The 25,661-nt window shown below is 43.8% G+C and overlaps 1 protein-coding gene across 7 annotated transcripts in view; it reads left to right on the top strand.

Annotated features, from left to right (window-relative positions):
• BBX (BBX high mobility group box domain containing) overlaps positions 1–25,661 on the top strand; it is a 110,493-nt gene that overhangs the window by 51,674 nt on the left and 33,158 nt on the right. For all 7 annotated transcript variants that reach the window (XM_034074505.1, XM_034074507.1, XM_034074504.1 and 4 more), the window contains 3 exons: positions 16,147–16,317; positions 17,782–18,024; positions 23,642–23,843. In XM_034074505.1, coding sequence (XP_033930396.1) covers positions 16,156–16,317; positions 17,782–18,024; positions 23,642–23,843 — 607 coding nt within the window. In that variant the 5' untranslated portion in view covers positions 16,147–16,155. The remainder of the gene's footprint in view (positions 1–16,146; positions 16,318–17,781; positions 18,025–23,641; positions 23,844–25,661) is intronic.

Below are 25,661 nucleotides of genomic sequence, written 5' to 3'. Positions count from 1 at the left end.
TTTGTTTTCATGATTCTGGATCTTTGTGCTGCAGTAAGGTTTGATTTCCGTAGCCTGGTGTAGCTATTGTAGATCATTATCTGAATTGTAAAAGCTGCTTTTACAACGGGGAAGGTACAGTCTCAAATTGTCTGAGGATGAATAAGAAACCCCTTTGGATATAAGGTTGTCAGTGGTTCAATAACGGTCTGTCTGTATTGTGCTGATTTAAATCAGTTTGAGTCTTAAGTTTGGTGTAACCTGACGTGTTTTTATGTGGTTTCTCTGAACACAGTTGAGACTTCAGGGCTTCCTTAGCAAAACAAGATGGGGTTGGGGGTGTGGAAAGAAACCTGGGATTTCTGTTTGGTTTGATCCCTTATTTCCTCTCCAGAGAGATGTCTCTGTGGGGCTGGGTTTTGTATATGTGGTGGCTATTGCAGACACAGCTTGTTTGTTGTTCTCTGTGTGAGGATACTGCTCTCTTTTAATGAATGGCAAGGCAATAATGATTACTTAACTGCACTGTCTTTCCAATAAGGAGCCGTGTTTTCTCAGGCATTGCACTGCTTTCTAAAGATGTTTTTGAAGCTGAACAGAGTAAATTCAAGTCTACAGTTCTCTGTAAGACAAAGATGCCTTGGGACTGCAGGAGACATCCTCTGGAGTTTTGCCTGAGTACTAACAGATAGTTAGTGTACTTGGTGTGTTCTTACTTGCATAAGAATAACTGATAGAACCTTTTCTTACGCAAAAGGTGATCCCTGAGATGTGCTGTCTAATATAGCTGCTGTCCCATCCCTGCTCTCCATACTCACTTCTATCAACCTTAGAGAAAACACATAAATAATAACTGGAAAGTACTTAGGGCCTGTTCATTCATTCATTATGCAGCCCCTTCTCTCTAATGATTTTAGGCTGTTTTGTAGTCATTTTGCCACTGTTGCAGATGGGAAGGTGTGCAGAAGTCCTACCTTTAAGCCCCCGAAGAGGGGTATGCTGGTGGACCAGGAGTGGGTTTTGTGGAGTGGATGGGGCTGTGTACAGCCTCGAGCTTGGCACTGCTTTGAGGCAGCTGGGGCTATTCCAAGTGAGATCTCTGCTGACTTTGGTGACTAAGAAAGAACACTGAGTTACGTAGCGAGGAAGGGAATCTGCAGCATAAAGAAACCTGCAATCCCTTAGGTTAATCCTGGAGCTGGACGCACTTGTCAGCCCTGTCACACCAGTTCTTGTCCTTGGATATCAGAGGGATGCCCACGCTCGCCTTCCTGTGGCCCTTCATATACAGTCTGAGGGGCCCAAGATGCTGATCAGCTGTCTTAGTGTCTCTGCCATGGTGTATTGCCCTGCTGCAAACAGGAATGCGGGTGGCCAAAGCCACTCATTTGCCACAAGGTACTGTCATTAAAGGAATGCTTTAGTTGCCAATGCAAACAGAGGAGTTTGGTGGAAAAGCTGAAGGCAGATTTACTACATTTGAGTAAACCAAACTTACAGCACACAGGAAGTGTTCCACTATCTGTGACTTCACTGTATTGTTTACCATTACACTTGGACATGATCAGTTCTTTAATTGATACTTGACTGTGCTAGCAAATCGTCATTGAAAGGGCAAACCTTGGTGTTGTTGCTGTGCCACTCAACAGAGAAAACAGGGAATCATCTACTCAAAGAGATCTAGTCCTTCACCCTAGAGGAAGGGGCTTCCTCAGCAGTTGTTCTCTTCCTGGGAGTGGTTTTGTATTGATAGTTTCATTTCAGCAAACTATATTTGACCTACCTGCGGGCACAGCTGCAGTTTCTCCTTGGCCGATGGCAGAGAAGCTGGGTATAAACCTTGAGTTTACGACCTAACATGTATACCTATTTAGATATGTCTTGTTTAAACATGTATCTGTATTTCCATCGAGGAATATCTGCATAGGCATAACAATACATTCTATAAAGCTAATAAAAATCCTAGAGGCATTCTCAAGGACTCAGTGTGTTAAACAATCAGCAGAGATCCCCAGTAGTGATCAGAAGACCTGGGAAAAACAGTGTTTCCATCTGTGTTTCTCCGTGGTCATAAAGATATGAAGATAAAAGCCATAATGCCTACCTGTAATCTTAACTACCCAGTCTTGTCTGAGGTGTGGCTTACTCCTCAAGAGGCTTTTTCAGCTGGAGAACTACAGAAGCCGTTTTCACCACCCAGCAGCAGCCAGGCTGTTGGAGCTTTTCATGAGCCACTTCTTTGACTGTCAGTTAAGTAACGTGAGTTTTAAATAGGTGATAACGTAAACGAAATGAGAACCCGAGGTTTAAGTCATCTGTCTCACTAAGAGGACTTCTCTTTACAGTTTTATGGGCCTCTGATGCTTTCTTGGTGGTTCTTCAGAAAACCTTGCCAAAAGGAGATAGAATGAATCAGTGCAGGCTGAGATCCTCTGCTTGTGGCAGCATCATTTTTGACTGCAGCTCTTCCAGTTTACACTTTTATTCCGTATTTTTGATGTGTACAAGACTTCATTAGGAAAAGAATAGCTGACGACAACAAAACCCCAAATGAAAAGGCAGCTGTTACCCACACATTTTAGATTCATAATGAGCACAAGGAGCTGAATCCCAGGCCATAGGACTTGGCAGCAGGGGGAACCTGTGCTTTACATGTCAAAGCTCTCTTTCCAGACTTCAGTGTTACTCAGGAGTGCCTGCACCAGAGTTTTCCTACCCTTTCCTTGACTCTTTCCTTTAGCTCAGCCTTCTATCCGGTTGTGTTGTTACTGGGAGCTGCTGTTGTAGCCAGGGGTGGTCTTGGAGCATCCTTCTTTTCATGAAGGTGTTCCGTGTGTAAATGTTTTACTGGGTATTTTGCCATCATGTGTTGGGAATCTCCCTGTGGGTTTCTGTTCTAGTGGTAGGCCTGTGCAGTGGAAGTGTGAACTCAAGATAATTGACTTTGGAAGTGGCATCCGTTTCCCTCTGAGCTGACTTTGCCCTTGTACTGAAAATATTTACAATGATGAGAACTCATTTGCTCTTCCTAAGCTTTAGCCAAATGTTTGTCTTGTCATAATTTAGCTGTGCTATAAGGCAAACTGAGGTGTTTAATGCCAATGTCAGGTTTTCACAAACCCAGTTTTAGTCTTTACAAGTGGGATGAGTCATTTAATCGAATGCAATGAAAACAGAAAAGCAGGGAGAACACTGAAGCACACAGAGGTGTCAGCTCATCTTCCACTTCTCCCATTCCAGAGAAGATCTTTCTAATCAGGAGGAAGTGTTCAGCTGTCTGCAGTGTAACTTCATGAAGATGTTTCCCAAAGAGCAGTTCAGGATTCTGTTATTGACAGGGAAGAATATGTCCTCAGAGTCCACTGAACTAAAGGAGTGCCCCTACTGAGTTCATGCAGTAGTATGAAGAAGGCTGGATTGATCACATAACCTGGTGCATCCACAGTGATGTTCACTTCTTTCCTTTACCATAATGTCACAGTTTAAGTCAGCAGAGGATCTTGGGTCATAGATAATGAACATAGCATTAGGACGTACTTTCTACAGGAACACAAGGAACAGTAAGTATTTCTGTGTTCACAGTAGCCTGCCATCAATGGTACCCAAAGGGTTTAGGACAAACCTATCTGTTGCCTCAGGCTTTTGAAAACATTGGATGCACACTGGGATAACACATGTCCAGCTTTGTGAGTTGTATTGCATTGTGAAGGACACTGAAGATAGACAAAGACAGGTTTCTGAGTTGCTGCTTAATGAATAGGATTTGTTTGCCTTCACATATGCATGAAATCCACCCGTTCTGAAAGGGCTTCATTAAGAGCCCAGCATTTAATAAGGACCCACAGCCAGGTCTGAGGGATTTTCTTGTGTTCCAAAGTACCCCTCCACTTAAAGCCTTTTAGAAAGACAAGAAAACACCTTTCCTGCTTCCTGAGGAAGTTTCAGTGCAAACCAGAGCTATTGCAGAAGGAGCTGTCTTGGCTGATGTGTTTGATTCTTTGGTGGGCTGACTTCAGCCTCTTGCAATGAGACCTTAAGCCTTGTGAAAACAACATCATTTGTTACAGAGATTGCTCCCAAATTGATGCATCCCATAGCAGTTCTATAAAAGGCCTTTGAGCTGTTTTCTCCCAGCTCTCCAAACAGTGGCAAACAGCAAGTTAAGGTTGGTTTGGTTTTGGTTTTAAAACTTGAATTGGAAGGTTTTGTCCAAGCTTATTGAAGTCCTTGGGCATCTCCATAGTTCTTGGTAAGCTTTTTATCAGCAGATCATATTGTGGTGTCTGTCCAGTTGCTTACCAGCTCACCAGGGACCGAGACTTCGGGGGAAGACACTTGTGTTTAGGCCCTTGAGCATAGAGCAGCAGACCTCTGAACTGTCCTGTCCACAGCAGATCTCTGAGGATGTTCAACAGGAAGGGCTGAGCCCAAGCTGTGCTACCTGTTCTCCAGCTACCAGTATTTCCAGCTCTTCTGCATTTAGAATTGCTGGTGAATATGGTAACGTGGTTGTCATCTCAGGTTACTGCAGGTCAAGTGAATCAGTGTCATCACTCTCATGGATCATGTGAGAGGAAGAAATCAGCCCCAGAGGTGTTTAATTGTGCTGTAAGGCATGAAGAAACATCTGGAGACAGCAGGCTGGCTGACCAGTGCGCAGTGCCTGGAGGGATTGTGGCACTGATCCTTCATTGAAGCCATTTCCAGGCACGTGAAGGACAAGAAGGTGACTGGGAACAGCCGCACATGGATTTACCATGGGCAGACTGTTCCATATCGATGTGCTGAAGTGATGGAGACAAGGTGGTGAGGGCAATGGGAGAGTGGAGGGCCTTGCTTACTTTGGTGGTGCCAAGGCTTCTGACACTTCAGTAGCACCCCTGGAGCCAAACTGGATCCAGACTGGGTGGATGGTGCGTGAAGAATTGGCTGAACTGTTGGTTCAGCACTGAGTTACTGGGGGTATTTGTTGGGGGCCAGGGTTAATATTTCCAGGCTCTGATGCACATGAACAGTAGCAATCAGCTGCATGGGGGGTGGGTTTGCACAGGACATGCAGTGCATGTATATGTTAACTTATACGTTAAGTCACCAAACTTAGGTCTGAACATCAAAGTCTGGGTGGAGTGTAAGCCAGAAACCTCTTGACATGGCATGGTGGATTTTTGGCTTTATCTGCTGTGAGGAATGCTTGGAACGTGTTTTATTCCCCAGGATTTTCTCATACATTCAGTTAAGGTCCTAATTACTTATGGACTTTAATATATCAGAATTTTCTCATGATAAGTCATTAAATTGTGCTGAAAAAGCTCTAAATAATGAGCTGGCATTTGTGCCTTCTTTTGTTTCTATGGGTAAGATATTTTTTCCCCCTTTCTCTTTTAATTCCTTAGTCCTGAAATCACCTGTCTTTTGGCCTAAATTCAGGCCATCAGAATGCTTAAACTTAGGCTTCATGTAAGTACATACTTACCACTGTAGGACCAGGAGTTGCATAAGGAAATAGCACTATGTGATAGTAAAACCAAACTTTTTTCTCTTCAATTTAAAAATGGGAGTTATTTTTAAATATCCAAATGAAATAAAAATGAAGATAACCACTAGATGGCACTTGAAAATTGTGTATTGAGATTGTACATCTGCTGTCAAATAGTGACAGATTTGGCTAGGCACTAAAGGGTTTCATGTGGATCTGAGTAGTTCTGAGAGGTGGTGGTGTTTCCAAAACCAAAGCTCCTTTAGCTGAATATTCATCTTCCGTGATCAAATTAAACCACTGTGCTCAGGAATGTGGTCTGCAGTAAAACCTCATTCCTGATACTTAAAATGTTGCCTTTAGTAAGAAGAGCAGTACATGTAATGCACAACTTGAGGTCATTTCTTCTCATCCTGTCACTTGGTACCTGGGAGAGGAGAGTCATATGCATCATTGTGTTCTGCCTTGGCATTCTTTTTACCTTCTTAGCCTAATTTGAGATACAACGTTCTTTGCCAAAGTGTTGCTGTTTTAATATTTCTTTGAATACTATTTTAGGTCAGTAGTTCAGAAAATAACCCAGAATCTTGGAGAGGAGGGTTCAGGCAGGGAACAGACTAGGGTCTATTGTACTGGAGTTGAAGAGAGTGAAAGTAGACAAACTCTAATACTAGGTTGTGCGAGGCTATTTTACAGCCTATTAAATACGTATTAAGGGACTAATTCTTTCATTTGCTTACACAGCTGTATATGGTTCCCCTGACACTGGTAGTAATTATGACTGAGTTTTATTCTGAAGGCCTCGTTACACACATGGTAAACCTTAGAATGGATGACAGTAGCGATGTACACAGCTGCATTGTCCTGGTTGTGCAGAAGATGCTAGGGCACAATCAACAAGAGGTGAAAAGGAGAGTGGAACAATCTTCCCATTCAGCTGTGCTCCCCCTGCGATGGATGCTGCAGGGACGTCTCCTCCTTTGTGCTGCTCTGTGCTGTGCAATTCCAGTTTGACTTGGGATTCATACCAGTAGCTCTCCAGTGAGGAAGTTGTTGCTGAGCTGCAGATGGGAATGAGCTGATGGGAGTACCCCTGCAAAGAAACCCATTAGGTATTTCCTGTGGCCATCTTACCTGTGATCTCACTGGCTCTAAAGCCTGTGTGCTGTGATTAACCATTTAGTGCCTTACAAAAGCTAGCGGGAACCCCTGGTTAACAAATCACAAAGGTTTTCATTTTAGGATGATACTAAAACACCAGTATATCACAGGGATGACATCGGCCTGTCTAGAAAAGCTGCTCTTCAGGCACGCTCAGGTAGTCCTGATCACACAGGGGCACAAAGTGAGTTCTGTGGGGTACATATGTGAGTGCTCTCTCAGCTCTGGACCCTTGTTTTCATTGGTGTCAGGCAGCTGTTCTATCAGAATCCCTCCCCTGCTTTAGCTGTAAAAGTCAGTGTTTTCTGGATTGCGCTGTTGCTATGGGCTGTGATGCTCTGCAGACAAGCACTCGAGAGGTGGTTGCATTTCAGTCTACTCTGTGTTCCTGGAGGAAAAGTGTGCTATTGATAAATGGCTCTGGCGTCAGCAGAGGGATTTCGAGGTGCGTGTTGTTGTTATCCCCTTCTCCGTGGGAGGAAGCATTCCGAAGCAGGCTGTATCCTCTGTGCTTTGAGGTTATGGCGTTTATGCTGCTCACCTTCCTGGGTTCATTGTTGCTGTCTCCCGTTGCAGATGTAGCAGCAAAAATGAATGCTATTTTGCAGCAATAGGATGCCAAAGCTTTCTGCCTGGGTGGGCCAGGTCTGGTATCACAGGGGTCCCAGTGTATCCATCCCCTGAGTGACTGACATCACCTATGAATGCAGGAGGCCCAGTGCCCTTCTCCTTTACGTTTACACTACACAGAGAGAAATCCCTGCCTGCTCTCCAGGAGCTCCAGGCAGTGGATGCCACTAGGCTAATCTATATGGATTTTCCCAGGGGATGCACATGGCCGTGGGAAGACCTGCTGTGTGGGTCTGTTGGCACATGGGGTGGTTAGTGCCTGGTGCCCCAAAGGTGGCTCTCACCCTAATGCCTGTGTTCTGCACTTTATGAACCCAAAATCTTGGCTAGCCCAGTGTGTTGCTGGAGTCTTGCTGATGTTCTGGTGAACCAGTTGTAGCACTGCCCTGTGAGTCACTGGGGTTCTGGTTGCTTCTGCCTCTGCAGTTGCTGAAGGCTGAAATCAGTCCTGCAATAGCAAATGTTCTAGTGTAACTTGAATTCAAGTCAAGAAAGGCCTGTTTTGGTTATGGCCTGAGTCTCCAGACAGCTGCAGATGGCTTGGGTGGGTTGACTAGGTGATGGTTTATTCCTATGGCATGTGCTTCTTATTATTGCATTAGAGGGTTTTACTTAAAACAACGAGCTTTAGATGCAGGTTCCCTTCCCTTCCCCACCTGCTGCCCATTTGGAACCCCTGGGTCCGGTTTGGAACCGCGATGTCCGGGTCTGTTTCAGGCCGGAGGTAACCACCTCCACCGCCCTCACCGAGCCTAGGCTCGGCTGCTGCTCCGCATCCTCCTGCAGCGGCACCGCTGCCGAACGCCGCCGTGTCCTGTCCTGTGCCCCGCAGCAGGTACTGACAGCCGAGCCCCGCTGCCCGGAGCACCGCAAGGAGCCGGAGGGAGCGGTGCCTGCGGGCCGTGGGACCTGCCTTGCCCCCCGCACCTCCCTGCCTGCCCCCCGATGCTCCTTCATCCCCACGGGTACCAGCGGTGCCGTCGGGTACCGGCCGCAGTCCCCGCTGCCGCTGGGTTGCAGCAGCGTTTGTGCTGCCTCCTTGTTCTCCCTGACCCATCCTCCCCAGCCTGCTGATCCCTCCTGCTCCCGTCCGGGCTGGCTTGTTTCCCGCACCCCCTCCGTCTGGATTGAGCACGCAGGGTTGGTGGATGCGCTTTGGCTTTGAGCAGCATCGGGGTTTCGTTTTGAAGGGGAAGCGCTGTGGTTCTGACAAACACAGGCTGCGTTGGCCAAACAGCGAAGGTTTCCTGTGGGGTCGGTGGCTTGCCTCTTCACCCATGAGTTACATTGAAAGCTTGCTCTAAGATAGAGCCGAACCTGTTGTGCCGGGTCGGAGCGGGGCTGTTTGGAAAGCATTGGCCTCGTTATTGTTTTAAATTTGTGGTTAATGTTTAAGTCTTGATTTTTCTCAGATTGGGTCTATTTAGGATAAGCCATAGCAGAAATAAAAGCTTGACCATTTCCTAAACTATTTTTCACTTTTATAAGGTTAAATTATAGCAGTTATTACCCTTTATTATTTATACATAGCCTATATTATTTTTATTATCTTAATTATACTTTTATTATTTATATATAACCTATATTATTGCTTATCATTATTTTTTTAGTTATGTATACCCTTTATTATTGATACAAACCCTATATTAGTATACTTTAAAGTGAAATGATAAAGGTTATTTTTGTAGATCCACGAGGAGATTCCCTCAGGCCTGGTACCTTCCAGCACTGATAAGTTTAAGTTAAACATACTGATTTTGTCTTGCCTAGTTAAGTGGTTGTTACCTAGAGTTCAGTCTGGTGAATGAGCATCCAAATGGGGGGACTCCAAAAGTAATGACATAATAAGAGGCTTCAGGGAACTGGTGGGGTGGTGGTTGTTTTTACAAAGATTGCCCAAACTCGTACCTTTTGAGCACATTTTTAGTTGCATATCTGAAATACGATGCCCCTCTTAGTTTTCATTAGTAGGTTTTCTTATATTTAGGGTATGGGGCACAAGGACGCATGATGACCTGGGAGGTCTGTTCCTCAGTGCCATTGCCCTGCACACCACAGCTCTGCAGGTGACATCTCAGGGGAGACCCTTCCCTTCTGCTGCTCTCCAGGGCTTGGCCTCTCTTTTCCTTCCTGTTAGCAGAGGCCACCCTCTTGTGCTCTGCATAATGGGTATGGAACATAGATTATTTGCTCATGCCTTCTGTGTATTTTCTACTGACAACAAGCACTTGCTGGTAGACTAACCCTGATACACTCTTGATTTTTCAGTACCATAACTAATGTAGGACTCCCAGGTTTGGGTTACATGCTGAATTTCAGGCTGAGTGTTGGTTGAAATACGTGGCTGAGTAAGGCCCAGTCAGTTGTGTCTGTTTGGGTGTAAGGAAAATGCAGTAGTTGGGATCTATGCATTAGATTACTCATGCACTGTAATGTTAGCATCCAGTTCCTAAGTGTGCCTTTTGAGGGCAGTTTTGTAGCAGGCAGGGTTTGCCTGTCGTTCAGTTATTTTAAGGAGGGCATTCTTAAAGGCTGAAGAACTCTGTACAAAGTAAAACAGGATTTGATTATATTTGTTTCTTATGCTTGAGTGTCATGGAAAGATTCATGTTCATTTAGTATCTTTTAAAACCCAGTTGCCTGAAGTGGTGATATAAGCAGAGTACTCCTTGCAGAGAATAGGTTTTTATTATGTATTGAAGGCCTGAGCTTTCCTTGTTTAGTAAGAGGTGGTCTTGTGCTATCCTGTGCACATACTGTCTGTGTGGTTTCCATTCTGAAAGCAGATTTAGAGGGAGCTAGCACTTGAAATTCCCTTAAGCACATTCTTACAGATAGCTCTGAAGGATTAACCATGACAATATTAACCAAAAGCCAAACTAAAGGATACACGCATGAAAAAGGCAAGTGATCACTAATAACAAGTTTATCCCTCACCTTTCTTCTTTAAAAGCCTTGAAGCATCCTGGTACCATGCTGATGGTGAGTACAGTTGTTCAACATAAGGTGTTTTTTTTGTACTAGACAAAACCTGATTGGCTTCTTTGCATTAAAACTCCCCAAAGAACATCTTACTTCTTGTGCATGTGAGTGAGCAGAGTAAGAGTAGAGCTGAAGTGAAAATTGACTGACTTACTACATGTTGCTTTTATTCTTCTCTGGTAAGCATGAAAAATTCACTTAAAAGAGTGCTGTTGACATTCTTCTGATCATCTAAGGGTTTAATTTAGGTATTAGAGAACAAAACCATCAAGCAACTCGGATCTGAGTTTAAGAGAATTACGAGTAGTTTCAAATCACTTATGAAGATGGAAGAGGATGTCATTAACTAATAAGTAAGACTTGTTGCAGTGTTGCTAAGTGTTTCCTGTGGTGGCAGTCTATCCCAAACCTCTGCCAGCAAACAGGACTCCATGGAGTCTCAGCATGTCCCCCATTAAACCATCACATCTCCGAAAATGAGAAAGCTCATTAATGGCTTTCCACTGTGAAACAATACAGAATATATTCACTGATGGGTCAGTAATTAGTGCCAGCTAGTGTTTGTCCTTCATTCTAGGAGTATTCTGCTTCAGGTCTGCCAGAGCTTAAAAGGAAATCTATGTTTGGAAAAGCTTTCTGTATTCCTGTAGTGTATTTTAATGACAGACTTGGGAGAAGATGAACTTAGTTCCCAATCTCCTGCTTCTTTGTTGTCAGCTCAGGTCACTGACTTGCTAGCCCCCGAAATACCAGACCATTAGTGTCATAGTTCAGTGCTCTTTTCTCTCTCTGGTATTTGTTTTTGTAAAATAATAGAGGATTTAGATAGTGTAAAACAGAGCAGAAAGTGTGGAAAATCCACTTGCAACTTTCCCTTTGCTCCTGTGTACCTGTAATTTTCATGGACTCAGCTGAGGGCCCAGCTGGATTCCAGGAAATGTGACTTTAAGGTAACAGGAAAACAGAGATCATTTCCCTTGTCCTCATGGGCCACAATTCACATCTCTGGGCTTCGGCTTTTGCAGCTCTGGGATTTCTTCCCAGTCTTTATTACATGTGCCTGGGTTACTTTTTAAGGCCTTTATAAGGGTTTGGGTGTTTGTGGATGTGTTTTGGGGCATGCCTGGTGACTGCAGCTTGTTCAGCACAAGCACTAGTGGCATCGTCAGTGGCAGATCAACTATGGGGTGAGGTAGACCCAGAACTAGGACTGTGGAAGTTGGTTATCTGTCCATATCGGGTAATAACACTTGTTGGTAATGAACACTTACATACAGTTGTGGGATTGAAATAGAAACGTATGCATTAAAAACATAAGCATTCATTCTTCTCCCCTGCTCCCCCATTACCATCCGTCTCTTAAGCAATCTTAATTTTACTTCTCTCTGAAACCCTATTAGGTATATATATTTATAAGGCAGCCCAGAAAGCTGTGATACTTTGACTAATGTTTCCAGGACCAGAAAGGAAATAATACAGCAGCACACCAAAAAGAGAAAGAAAAGGGGAAAAAAAGGTTACTTGTTTTTTCCTGGTGTAATATCTACATCATCTGATCTGTATCTGCACTAATGGGAGGTGTAGAACATCACCCTGAAGGTATCTCTTGCTATCAGTAGAACATGAATGTCAGCCTTGACAGGTATCCTCTGGTGATGTTATAAAGTATGTGTAGCTTATTTTAAGCGAAGCTGTCCATACTTTTGTCTTGTCTTGTTGGAATATTCCTGCTTTCTCCCTGGTGTCTGTCACTTTTTTGTCATCCTTAAGCTGAGAAATGCCTTGTAAAATCTTGTTAGCTGTCTTTTAGTGTCTTTTTTTCCTCTTACTAACTTCTAAAAGCCATTACATCTGCCTTAAAAGACACCTGACATCCCTACTGATACTGTAGGGAAAAAGTACATCTTTTGTGATATGGTTCATAAACTCCATTCATTGCAAACTTTGCACTTTGGGTGCTTTGTATCTTCCATGCTTTTAAGCCCCAAATCCCGCAAAACCTCCAGGATTTGTTCTGTGACTTTCTATAGGACTATGTAGTTGCCAAGCTTAAATACATGCTTCAGTTCTTGCAGGGTCCAGGTCCAAGCCTCTATTCAAAGCGTGCTGGTGGGATGCTTGCCAGCACCCAGGGATCCCTGAGAGAGACAGAGAAGGAGCTGGTGTTTGTGCTTGCTTCTGCCTGCCAGCGTCCGCTCTCCCATACAAAACAAGCAACTAATGTGCTATTGATGATGTGTTGAGGGGGAAAAAATCAGAGGGATAGATAGAATCTGAAGAGTCCACTGAATGGATTCCATTGATGGTTTGCTATTCAGCAAGGGAATGATGCCAGGAAAACCTGTGCTGTCATTTAGTCATACGTGCATTCACTTGACCATGGAGTGTGTTGTCTAAGTAGTTATGTTATGTCTTGCCAAAATCTTCCAGACAGAAAAAAACCCCAGAAAACAGAATGAAAGTTCCCATTTTAGCTGTGGTTTGTATTTGACTGGGTTTGTTCTGAGGTTTTATTTTGTGGGACATCTCCTCTCATAATTAATGATATGATTGTGTGTAAAATACCAACAGTTCTAACAGAAACACTCCTGAAGAGTGGGGGCAGTGATGGAAGATGAAGCAATGCAAAGGAGAACATGTTCATCACACTGTGTCAGCATGTATTTTTCCAAGAGGAGAAGTCCCATGAAATGCAATAAAGAAATAGACTGGTTTTCATTGGCAGTCCTGTATTTGGCTGAGAGAAGGATCAGCAAAAGAGAAAACACCAAAGAAAGTCTGTGGAATAAGTAAAAAGGGGAGGAAAGGGTTTGGAAGCACAGAAATACTAGAGAATAGGGGCTGTTCATGTTATGAATGACTTCTGTTTTACAGGAAAGAGAGAGCATAGAGGATGGAGTACATAGCTTGGCATACCTAAGGGGTGGAGGGCTTCCAGGCTGCTGTACAAGTGAATGGTGTGGTTTGAGCTTGGATAGAGCAGTACTCAGCAGCCAGCTGGGGTTAAACCATGTCAGTGAGGTTTGAAGTCAGTCTGTGGCCTCAGTCCTTCCGTCAGTGGGGTTAAATTGTGAGGGTTTCTGTTGTTGACCATTACAAAGATTCACTCTGAAGTGGAAGCAAAGAGCAACTGTGCCTTTCTCGAGTAAATGGTGCCTGTATAACAGCCAGGATCTGGCTTACTCTGTCTTGGATCTCCTAAATGCTTGTTCAGCTGATAGGGTAGCGACCTATCTTGTTAAAAGCCTCTCTATAGCCGAACTGTTGCTTCAGGGTGACGACTAAGCTAAAATGGTTCACAATTCAACAAAACAACCTAATGAGCATCACTTGAATTCCTGAAGCTGAGCCTGCATTTCTGTTTCAGCACTAATGTGCAGTGAGCTTGGATTAATTTAGTTCTAATGTATTTGAAGGATAACTGGGTGCTCAGTACGTAGCCTTATGCATGGAAAACAAAACCTATTTGTCAGCTGGGTCATAGTAAAGTGATGTAATGTGCTGAGAGCCCCTTTGGGGTTTGAAAGGTGACTGGTAGCAAGATAGAAGGCTACCAGTAATACCTTACTTAGGTCTGACCATGGGCAGAAACCATATGCTTAGCTTGCCTAGGTAGGTCAGTGCTAATGCCTGGAGTAGCTGTGTCCCTGTTGTGCATTTATCCTACTCAGGAATAGGCCACATACTTCATTGACAATGGTGATGTAACAAAACTATGAGACTTAACAAATCTCTGCTGTTCACAGGAGCTAAGTTCCTACTGAAATAGTAACTCAGCTACTTGTTGATTCGTGTCCACAAATACCCCAAACAAAAGCAAATGATGGGTCAACACAGGGAGGCAGATGGGGAGCACAGTGCAGTGTGGTACATGGCAAGGGTCACAGTGGGATAGAAACGATCTCAAACGTGCATTTGGTGATACTGGGTTGCAGCTTGGTTTTCCATACTTTAATGTTCTTTTCAAGCCAAAGTTTTTTGTGTATTTGGACCCACTTTGGTAATCACAGATAAAGATACAGGTGAAATGGTGCATTATTATATGCTGTGTAATATTCGGTGAAAAGATGTGAGTTGGTTACAGAAAATGACCAGAAGAGCAGGTGCCATGAAACCAGAGTTTAAATGCTTCCAGGTAGAATTAGTGGGATGGGGACAGCAAAGTGTGGAGCTTAATGAGGAGAAGCTACCAAGTTATAGGGTATCCTTAACCGATGGGAGCCAGGTACTGCTGATGAGTGGGAACTAAGAAAATCCAATACACATTGAGGAAATGGCTGGTTTTATATACAGGCTAGAATTTATGAACCTGCTTTTTCCCCAGGTTAAGTCATCCCCTCCAGCAAGCAATGTCTGAAGGTCCTTCAGCTCTCTGTGCTATTGGGGTCTGCAGGGGAAGAGGCTGCTTACACCCATTTCTGCTGCAAACAAGGGCATGTTGTCAGGATGCCAGTGAGTGAATCAACAAGAAACACACGTGGAAGAGATCAGGATTAGTGATTAATGAAATGGGAGGACACACAGGAGCATGGCCAGGGCTGTACAGGCTGGTGAGGCATTCACTTTGGCTGTGGCATCAGGGCTCTGGCAGCTGGTGTCAGTACAGGTGTCACAGCTTTCCCTTCTGCTGCTGTAGGCTGTAGTGCTCCAGCAGGCATATACCAGACAGCAGCATCCCAAAATGCAATGTAGGCTCGACCTCTTTTCATGCCCTTCTCCTCAGAGTCAACATCAGGGATGCTTTGCCTATGGGGCCAGCAGTTAGCCCAGCTTCTTCATCCTCCTGGCAAGAAGGCCCCTATGAGACTTCAATTCTGCCAGGTTTATAAGGACCTAACTGACTGATCACTCTCCAGGTTCAGTTTGTTTTGCTATTTGTGGTGTTGGAAAGCCAGCCATGCTCCTGTCAGGATTATCATTGATGTTACACAGTGCAAACAGAAGGCTATGAGGGACCAGACTGTGTGTGCCAGCAGCACTTGCTTGTTGTGGGTTTCAGTACTCAGATGAGATGTACTGGGTTTATTTACTTATTAGTTTGTTTGCCCCTTACTTGGGTAGCAGATCTCTTAAGCCATCCCTTAAGCTGGTAGTTAATGTGTGTTGAGTATGTATTTTTACTGAGAGGTAACTGTGACATACTTCTTTAGATAAGGACACACACAAAGATAGGTGTGTAAGTGAATACAGTTTACCTTCTGATGCCCTTGATTCAGTGGATGCTTTTGTTTGCTGTGCAAGAGCTCTTGTCAATGAGGACTTCGGAAGTGTCAGGTTAACTACTTCTGGTTGGTTGTTCCAAATTCATGTATTAAAAACCAGTTTTCTCAGGCAGGGAGTCAGATGTCCCTACTGCACCTTTTAATGGCACTTGGGAAACCCTAGCTCATAGCATCATGGGGTTCTGCATCAACATTGCTATATATAGTGAGTGATTACCAGAGGAGTGCCCGGCAATATGTTCTGCTGCTGAAAAAGAGAGATATCTTGATGTTTTCAGTGGCAAAACATGAAAAACTACAGTGTTCACAGGTGTGGAAGAGCCTGTGGAGTTTCTCACTTAGTTGACTAGTGAAGCATGAGGGCTTTTCTCCTATCCTTTAGACAGGAGCCCATTTGTGAGCTGGAATGAATAGTGTCTTTGCTTCATGCTCTTTAATTATTTGCTGCTAGTTAACTGAGGCACTAGGTGGAAATGGTATGACTGGAAAAGGTACATCCATGCTGTTGTTGATGATTGGAATAAATATCTGGTATCTCATCTGAGATAGGATATAATATTATAGTAATATATAGTATACTATAATATTATAGTAATGCCTCATGTATTTGTCACTGGTTCGTTTAAGTGTCTATATGATGGTGGTCCTTTTTACCCGCACATTCTTTGTGACATTGTGACTGTTTTTGTCCGACAGGTCACAGTAATGAAAGGCAGTAGTAGGAATAAGGATCATTCGACAGAAGGGGAAGGAACTGGGAAGCGACCAAAAAGGAAGTGTCTTCAGTGGCATCCCCTGCTTGCCAAAAAACTCCTTGACTTCTCTGAAGAGGAGGAAGAAGAGGAAGAGGACGAAGATATTGATAAGGTAGACTTGCTGGGATGCTTTGCCCATAAAAGGTTAATGGTGGGTCAGATTGTCCTTGTCTGTGATTTCACTTTGTTTGCTTCTTGCTGTTCTTTTTAATGAATAAAGCATAGCAGATAGAAAGAGGTGAGGCTGTGCCCATGAGGCTGTCAAGGCAAGTAGTAAATAACACAAAAGTGTGAATTCAGCATCTTGCACAAGACTCTTTAGATGCAGACAGTGGAGTTCTAACTGGGTATCTTGATCTTGCTCAAAGTGGGGGTTTGATACATGTTTTTATAATGGTTCATTTTAGATGTGAAGTTACCCTGTGCCTGTTTGTAGTGGTTCTGGGGACCAAGTTATAGTTACCTTTCTTTGGGCTTACTTTTTCATATTGAAAAAGACAAAAATTAAAAGGGAAGAAGAAGGAAAAGGCCATCAACAGTTTTTACTGTCTTTCCATGTGAAATTCAGCTTACCTTCCAAAGTATTGAGAGCACAGGGGGAGATCTGTCTCTGGTTTGGCACTTGACATTTTGATCCTATTCAGTGATGCTGGCCTTACCCTTTTTCCATAAGGATCCCACAGTGTGGCAGCTCACAGATGCACAGTTAGCTCATCCTCTATAACAAGAAGTCAAAATGGGTTATGGAGATATCATGTTTACATCATGTGGGTAATGTTCATATCTGCATCTTGATGCTTTCCTAAGGCAGGAAGGGAGAGATCAGTGCTGAGGAGACTGCCTTGAGCCATAAGGGTGCTGATAAGGGAGGGTGACTTGACAAGGATAAGGAGGAGCCTGATCCTCTGACAGTGCTTTCTGTTGATTTACAGGTCACTTTCACAAGGTGGTATAAAACAGTAGTGTTGCACTTGGGTAGGAGATGGTTTTCTGCTTCACACAGTAATTCATTTCATTCAGTCACAACCAGATGTCTGCGGTGCATCCCTTGTAGGAGTGATGTGCTGTCCTATAAGTGGAGAGAATGTACTTTGCAGGTATATTCTGTTGAGAGATTTACCCTCCGACTGGGCAGCTGGGCAGTGTCTGCACTGCAGCACTGCTCACAGCCTGAGTTTTGAATGGTGGGAGATGGGAAAACAGCTGTTACCTGTGTGTTTTCCTTCCTACACACTCTGTAGTCACAAACATTATTGAGGTCCAAGGTAGCACTTCTCACCTCATCCCACTGAGATGATTTCTAGGTTGTAGGAGGGATTCCCCTTTAGGGCTGTTAGTACAGAATGGTCCTCAGCTTAGAAATCTGCTTCACTTGCAAGTCAAGAGTTTAAATCTTGCAAAGAACATGAATAAACCTTGGGCTGTCAGGTGAGATCTGATGTAGAACTGTGGGTCTTCCAAAGAGAATGGGTGGCCTTTGGAGCCCACTGTGTGCATCTCCCTTGTTCACACACACTCTGTCTCCATGAGAAGCATGGATAGCTGTATTGACCCCTGTTCTCTTCTGGCTCTGTAGGTGCCACTCCTTGGCGCTGACAGTTTAGAGCAGGATGCTGATGAGACCGAAGATGACGAGTCCTCGGAGCAGCGAGCTCGCCGACCTATGAATGCATTTCTGTTGTTCTGCAAGCGCCATCGCTCCCTCGTGCGCAAGGAACACCCTCGCCTCGATAATCGTGGCGCTACCAAGATCTTGGCAGATTGGTGGGCTGTTCTAGACCCAAAAGAGAAGCAGAAGTACACTGACATGGCCAAGGAGGTACGTTGTGTGTGAATAGTGAATGTAACAGGAGTTCATTACGTATCTGCCTTCTGTTTCTGGTGTATTAATGTCTTCTGTGGAGTCTTTCCCTTCCCTGAGTTCCTCAGCTTCCCCAGTGGGATTATGGTACCCCAAGAAGCTGCTGTTCTTGCTTTGATTCACTTGGTCCTTTGGACCAGAATGAAAGGAAGGTGGTCTGTGTACACAAACTAACCTAGCTCTAGTAGTCATTGGTACAAATAAGATACAAGTATTGGTGTATATTCACTTTGTGACAGCTGTCATCTGACACAAGCATTAACACATATATAGTGGCTGTTGAAAACAATAACATACAGTTCAGTGTTAGCTGACTAGTAATACTTGCCTCAGGCTATACATATATAGCTTGATAATACAGGTTGCTATTGTAATACAGGTGGATCAAATCAGAAACGTAGTCAACAGATATTGACCTTTGTACCTTTGAAGCTAAACAATTAAAAAAGAGTTAGTGTTTTATGAAGTTTCAGTAGTCTCTCCCTATACATTGTTAACTGGTTTCTGGTAAGAGAACCTTTGATGAGGCAAAATCCAAGTATCTTTATGTCAGTTTGAAATCTAAACGAGGCCTCTTAAGAAATAACTTGCCTGGGTAAGGTGACCCCAAGAAGGCTGCAGATACCATTAGCAGACTGAGAGAGACACTTCAGTTGATAACAGTTTCTTAGGTTGATAACATCACCCCAAAACAGATCCCTGTAATTACCTATGTGTTGCACATTGTGAGTAACCATTGAGTTCTGCGTGGCAGGTTCTTTCTGAAGGAGGGTTTGTAATTCGCTGCCTGTGACACAGTGTCAGAACACTTGAGTCTCAGCTTTGTCCAGCTGTTCTTGATTTGTTCTGCATTCCCACTTAGGAATTAGCAATGCTTCTTGAAATGTGTGGGAAAAGGGCAATGGGAGATGCAGTACAGATGTAGAAGAAGGAAAGGTGAAAATGGAGAAATGATTTTTGGAAGAAACAAAACTGCTGGGACTGCTTTCCTTAACCTTGTGTATTAGAAGGAAACTTATTCATTAAGGAGAAAAATAATTGCAGAACTTGTGTATGAAATGACAGATCTGGAACTATTAATCATATTGTTGTAGAAATCATTGTTCCTGTAGTGATTTATTTATTTCTCTTGGCATGAAGAACAAATTGCATATTCAGCGTCAAAGTGAAACAATAAATCTGCGTAATAAATCATTACAACTAGTTCCAAGAATGTGTAGAAGAGAGTGTATCATTTTTATTCTTTGAACAGTTTTATGTTATAACAATAATTAGCAGCTATAATGTGCTATTGCGTATATTTGGGCCTTCTTTACTAACAAGCCTGTTCTGTGCGTGTGTATTGGTTGTTTTGTTTCAACACTTGCTTTTGTGGTTAGGCTTACTGCTGAGGCTGTCAAAAAGATGTTAATGTCTATGCTAGTGCAAACCATTTATTGGTATTTTTCCTAAGGAGAGCTCATTTAGAAGTCAGGAAGGTGAATGCTTTTGGAAAGGTATAAAGTTCCCACTGTACCAGTAATGTTCTGTTTGAGTACCTATATGTATAACCTTGCTGATGTTTAAAATACAGTGGATGAGCTTCTGTTACTTACATGTAGCTGTTGAGCGCCCTTTGCCTTCCAGTTTTCACTGCGTAGCCTCGTGTACCCTGACAGAGCAGTGGCTAATCTCCCAAAGGGCCCTGTGTCATATCTGCTACCCCCACAACATGTACCCTAAGCATCTGAACTGCTCCTCAGAGATACAAATGAGCCTGACAGAAGTGGTCCCTACTACAGTGGCTACAGCACCTGCATGTTTTATACTCTCAAGAATCTTAGAATAGTCAGGGTTGGAAAGGGCCTTAAGATGCAGTTCCAATCCCTCTGCCATAAGCAGGGACACTTCACCTAAACCATGTCCATCCTGGCCTTGAACACTGCCAGGGATGGAGCATTCACAGCTTCCCTGGGCAACCCATTCCAGTGCCTCACCACCCTAACAGTAAAGAACTTCTTCCTTATATCCGACTTAAATCTCCCCTGTTTAAGTTTTAACCCATTACCCCTTGTCCTGTCACTACAGTCCCTAATGAAGAGTCCATCCCCAGCATCCCTATAGGCCCCCTTCAGATACTGGGAGGTTGCTCCTGCTACTAAAAAATGCTTTTACTACTTGAAGCCACAGCTTACAATACCAGATCAAGCATCAAGCAAGAAGCTTCCAAGTTTCTTAACCGGCTAAGTACCAGCAGTGACTGCCTCAGCAGTGTGCATACCAAAGCATTTGTGTCTTTACTTATATATATGTATAGCTGTATGCAAGTTCCAGGATTTTGGAAGATTGTGAGGCACCCAAACTGTTTTCCAAGTGGAATTAGGAGAGGTTTCTTAGTGGTTTGGACATCTATACCCAGCTACCACTGAGAGGATAATCAAGTCTATAGTGTGTACCTTGATGTGCTTTGATTACCTGAAAAACCTGACCCCGTGCTCCTGTTTTCAGTCTTGTGGCTTCTGCTCTCTCATAGCAACACTTGCCCTGGGACCTGATGCTGCACCTTGCACAGCTCAGGGTCAGTTTCTGCTGGTGTTTGCTTTAGGAGCAGGCTTTCTGTTTGTATCCTGCAGACTTCCTAGAGCAATTTAACTTGGAAAGTTCCGTTATCTAGGGTATAAACCCAGTAGCTGGTAAACACCCTAAGTGAAACTACAAGTATTCCTGCCATTTGTTAGCATTTCCCTTCACCAAGGGGAAAATGAATTCTGGCCACTTATTAATATGCTCCAGCATTTTTAGTTGCTACAATAATAGGGGTAGTGTTCTTCTGTCAACTCCTATAGGAGTTACTGGGAATATACAGCTGCCTTGGAATATATCCAGTGAGATTATTATTGTTCAAGCCCTATTTCCTTGCTAGAAAACACTTCATTTTTAAACATGGCTTTGCATTGCCAAGACCCAGGCAGTCAGGGTTGTTTCCTGTTGGGAGCAGCCTGACAAACCACGGATGCTGCTGTTCAGTGGCAGAGCTGAACACTGCTTTCCACAGTGCTTGGCCAGTGGTTTCACAGGTACAGTCAGCTGGACTGGGAGCTTGGTATCCTTGCTTTGGCACCCACCTTGGGCTACAAGGGGACAGATGTTCTGGTTGACTGGTTGGAGTCTGGCAACTTCACTGTGTGATGTATGGACCACAACATGTAATGTGAACCCTGAGTCCTTCAGGAGTGAGAAACTGGGATTAGTGAGAGTGTGGGGTTTTATGGGGAATTCTTTTTCTGTGTTAGGTGTCTGGGATTCATGTGACATGGAATAACCAGTTCGTGGGATTTAAGCATACATTTGAAGTTAAGCAGCTGCTAACTGCTGCCATGAGGTGTAGCTGCAATACACTTGTGAGCTCCTGTTCCCACCTCACTGGTGATGAAAGCAACTCGGAGTTGCGCTGGAGCACGGTGCCTTTTTAAACCTCAGCTTTGAATTGGTTCTGCAGCATACCACATCTTCCCCTAGGCTTTTGCAAGCCAGAAACGATGCCTCAGACTGATCCCACAAACATATCCAGTGCTTTTTATCTTACCTGGAACTCTGGGACATGACCCTGCTGCTCTGCCCCTGCCACTCGTATGGGAACCAAGGTGGTGTCTCTGCACTGCAGGTTAAGGGCTTTATTTTCTCTAGTGGCTTCAGAGGTGTCCTTAGGCTGGCTCACTGCACAGTTGGTTGAATGGAGGAAAACAGCAGGCTTTGCTGTTGTCTTTGGCATTTGTCATTGCTGTATAGCTCATTTAAGTTACTTTCTCATGCACTGGCAAGGAGAATCTATAGCTTCATTTTGGGCCTTGGTCTAATAGTCACAAAAGTCAATCCTGAAAGTGTTTTGTAAAAGTACTTCTTGGTCATTATTGGACTTCTTACGTGTTCTTCTTTGATGTGTCTTGAGTGTTGAAACAGTGGAAGTGGATGCTGTGTTAACAGTGGAATTGGATGCTGTGTTGTCCTCCCTCGGTTTGCTCGCTCCCCTTCATAGCGCAGCCAGTGCTCACTTCTTGGCTTTGCAGAGGGAAAAAATCCATTACTAAACCAGCTCACTTGAAGTGCTCTTGTTGGGACTGATTAAAAGCTTATTGCTGCCTTGTCTTGCAAATGGCATGCATTCTGGTTCTCATTTGATGGGCAGCCTGTCGGCCTGTCAAATTGCTCCACAGAATAATTCAATTACTCAAAGCAGCAGTGCTGATATGAAGAGCTTATGTACCTTATTGCTAGCAATTCCGTGCCTTTCACTCTGCAGGCTGGAAACATGATTTGTGAGTGGGCTGTGGCTTTAACAATGGAAGGCAAAGCTGCTCTGCTGTGTATTTCCTTTCTGCTTCTTCCCTTACCCCCTCCCCTTCCCTTCCCTCCACCAGGCTATTTCTGTGGTACACTGAGCTCCCAAACTAAACTGAGGGAAGGGGAAAAGGGGTGAAGTGAGAGGTGTCCCTGCCCTTAGTTCCCATGTGTGATGCATACACCCTGTTCAGAACGCACAGCATGTATGTAGGTCAGCAGTCCCTGCAGATTTTTATTATTTATAGCCATTTCTATAAATACAGGGCTTCACACAGCGCATTCATGTGGTGCTGTGCTGCTTGTAAACTGAAACGTCTGTATCCCTGCTACAGTCTGGAGGTAGCAAGTGCTAGCTAATAGATGAAGATGGAAATGAAAGTAAACAGTATCCATGCAATGGCGATGCTGCCACAAGGCATGGCCCTTATTGATCTGGGAGAACACTGTAGTTGACTCTATCATAGGACAAGGTTTTCAGTGCTCTGTCTGTATTTGATACGCAAGGGATGTTGTTTTCCCCCACTCTGCGTGTGTTTGTGTTCAGGCATGCACACAGGTGCTCCTCTGTGCCATAACTGGGGCTGATGACAGCCGGGTGGGTGGGAATATGTGAAATCATGGAAGACACTTCCTGCAGCTGCCCTGCCGTGTACACCAGGATAGAACTGCTCTCTCGGTTGTTGTGACACCATTGAGAGCTACCCAGCGCATGAGGAGGAGGTATTGGGTTCCCTCTGCTGCGGTGAGCACTGGTATGCATTGTGTAGGCTCCCCAGCAGCCGGTGTTGTACACCCCTATCAGTTGTTAGGCAAACATTTGCAGCTGGAATGTGTGGCATGTTCCTCTGCTTCGCCTGTTCTCCACCTTGCATAGCAACACATTTAGAATACTGAGATGTGCTCTTTTTATAGCTGTTAACACTCACAAATCTTGTTTTATGTGGTCAGCAAGGCACTTGGGAAACATCACCCTTGCGTTCTGTAAATAAAATGGGTCCCCATTGTTCTCCTTACCCCCCAAAGTGTGTAGCATCCAGACCTTATCCCTCACACCCCCCATGTGTAGTCTGGCCTTGTTCATTTTGCTGCCACATACCAAGGATACAGCAAACAACTGATACGTGTGCTATGTCTCATGGCCAAACTAAGTTTTAAATGGGCCCAGTTTATTTTATACAGCCATGAAGTGTGGTACACTCTGTTGTCCTGTGAATAGTATAATGTCATGACTGGTAATTTTCCTTTTCTTTTCTAGTACAAGGATGCTTTTATGAAGGCAAACCCAGGGTACAAGTGGTGCCCCACTACAAACAAACCTGTAAAAACCCAGACATCCACTGTAACAAGCAGGAAAAAGCTATGGGCCTTTGCATCAGATGCTACAAAAGACTTACCAAGCCCAAGGAAAGTGACGACAAAAAGTGAAGAAATGCCACAGCTTAACTTTGGGATGGCAGGTGAGATTTCCATCGCTGTTACTCAGATGTAGCATCCTCATTGTGTTTGCTGCTGTGGCCTTGAAATGGGATTGCAGTTTCGTTTACTGCTTGTAGTACTGTAGTACAAATGCCTTTCATTTTCCAGATTAAGTTGCCAAGACTGTAGTTAAACCTCTGCATAACAACGTGCATATATACTCCTTACTGCCTGATTACTTTCAGAGTTGAGTCTAGATCTGTGCCACCATAAACCCTACCCCATTCGGGGTCCAGATTTGATTGTTTTGCTTTTAATTCCAGTTTAGCTGCACTTAGAGATTTTCATTTTCTAGTGGGAAAGGAAAATACTGATTATTGTGCTTTCTTTTTCATAGAGCATTGTACTATGGTTAGTAATTAGTTTATGGTCACCTATAGAGTTGAAGGTGTTGACGTTCTTTTGGATGTATGTATTGGTGGAGCTAGGTTTTTGTATTTAAATCAAGAGAAGTGTAATTTAATGTCACTTAAAATGTGCTCTTCCGCCCATTACACTTCAGAGGAGCACAATCTAACCTTTTAAACACTAAAAGAACTAAAATCCATTGATAAGTGTTGGTGGAATGCCTGAAGTGGTGAAAGGCAGATAATCTGCCACTGATACCCACAAATAGCACAACTATTGCAGTTATGACCTTGAAATACCAAGACATCGCTGTTAAATATTGGCAGCTTCAGAACTTAACAGTCTAGGTAGAAAGTTATTCTCCTTTTATTCCTTTTTTGTGGTTTAAGGTTTCTAGTTTTACCAGTTCTGATGTATTTGAAACTGTGTCCTGTCCTTCCCAGCATAAGACAAGTGTGTGGCCAATAGGACTTTGCTGCTTGGAGAGATTGTGAGCTGGAGAGTGGAAAATGGTGTTATGGACCAAGGGTCCAAGGATAAAAAGGGATCAAAAGGCATGTGTACCTTTTTGCTGGTGTGGTGGGATAGAAATTGCTGTGAAGGAATTCCTTCTGGCTATCAAGGAACTGTGAAATGTGATGAAAAGAAAGTTCTTCATGCCACATAGTTATGCTATATGGGAGACCAGTTCTAAAATCACAAACCCTATCATCCCGTTCTGCTGTTTCATATCAGAGGAGTAACTTCTGTGCTCTTAAAGGTTTATTGACTTTACATAAAACAAGCAATAGGTCATGGTCTGTCTCTCTGCCATCCCCCACAGCTCTTGCTAGGCTATCCCAATGTAGAGTTTGTGAGGAGAGAGAGATCTTAAGACAGCATATGTCAGAGGACAGAGAACTTAATTAGGAACTACTCTAATCCACTGGTTTATCTGTAGAGCCATTCCCTTCTGAATGAAAAAGGCCCTTTCATGCTACATGTGGCTGTTAATTTCTATATGTGTATTTAAGTACAGCGTAGTGACTATAGTCATTCATAGGGGTCTCACTCCAGTCCTCAAGCCAGTGAAGAGTGGTTGTTTCTTGAGCATAGCAATAGCTCATAAAATAACAACAGCTTCTGACAGAGATGTTAGCAGCACCCAAATCATGACAAGTCTGCCATGCCAAATGGATTACTGTTTTATCAGCTGTATACTAGTTTGTGCTAACTACGTTTTACTGGGTTCTTCTTGACTTCTTGTCATAGTTCAAGTATTTGATTCCTTTGGGGGTGCGGGTGGAAAGCAGTCCTCTCCTTGTCCTGCTCTTCCCTGCTTGTTTAAAAGGCAGCAAGCTGAAACCACCAAGAATATAGAATTTAGAAGAGGGGAAAGTATTTGACAGCCATAAGCTGCATGTTCTCCAGTTGGCCAAAACTGAGGAGGGGAAAAAGACCCACAGGTGACT

This window comes from Melopsittacus undulatus, chromosome 2 (genome assembly GCF_012275295.1).
Source record: "Melopsittacus undulatus isolate bMelUnd1 chromosome 2, bMelUnd1.mat.Z, whole genome shotgun sequence".
In the NCBI taxonomy this organism is placed as follows: Eukaryota; Metazoa; Chordata; class Aves; order Psittaciformes; family Psittaculidae; genus Melopsittacus; species Melopsittacus undulatus.
This window is presented reverse-complemented; position numbering and strand designations above follow the sequence as displayed.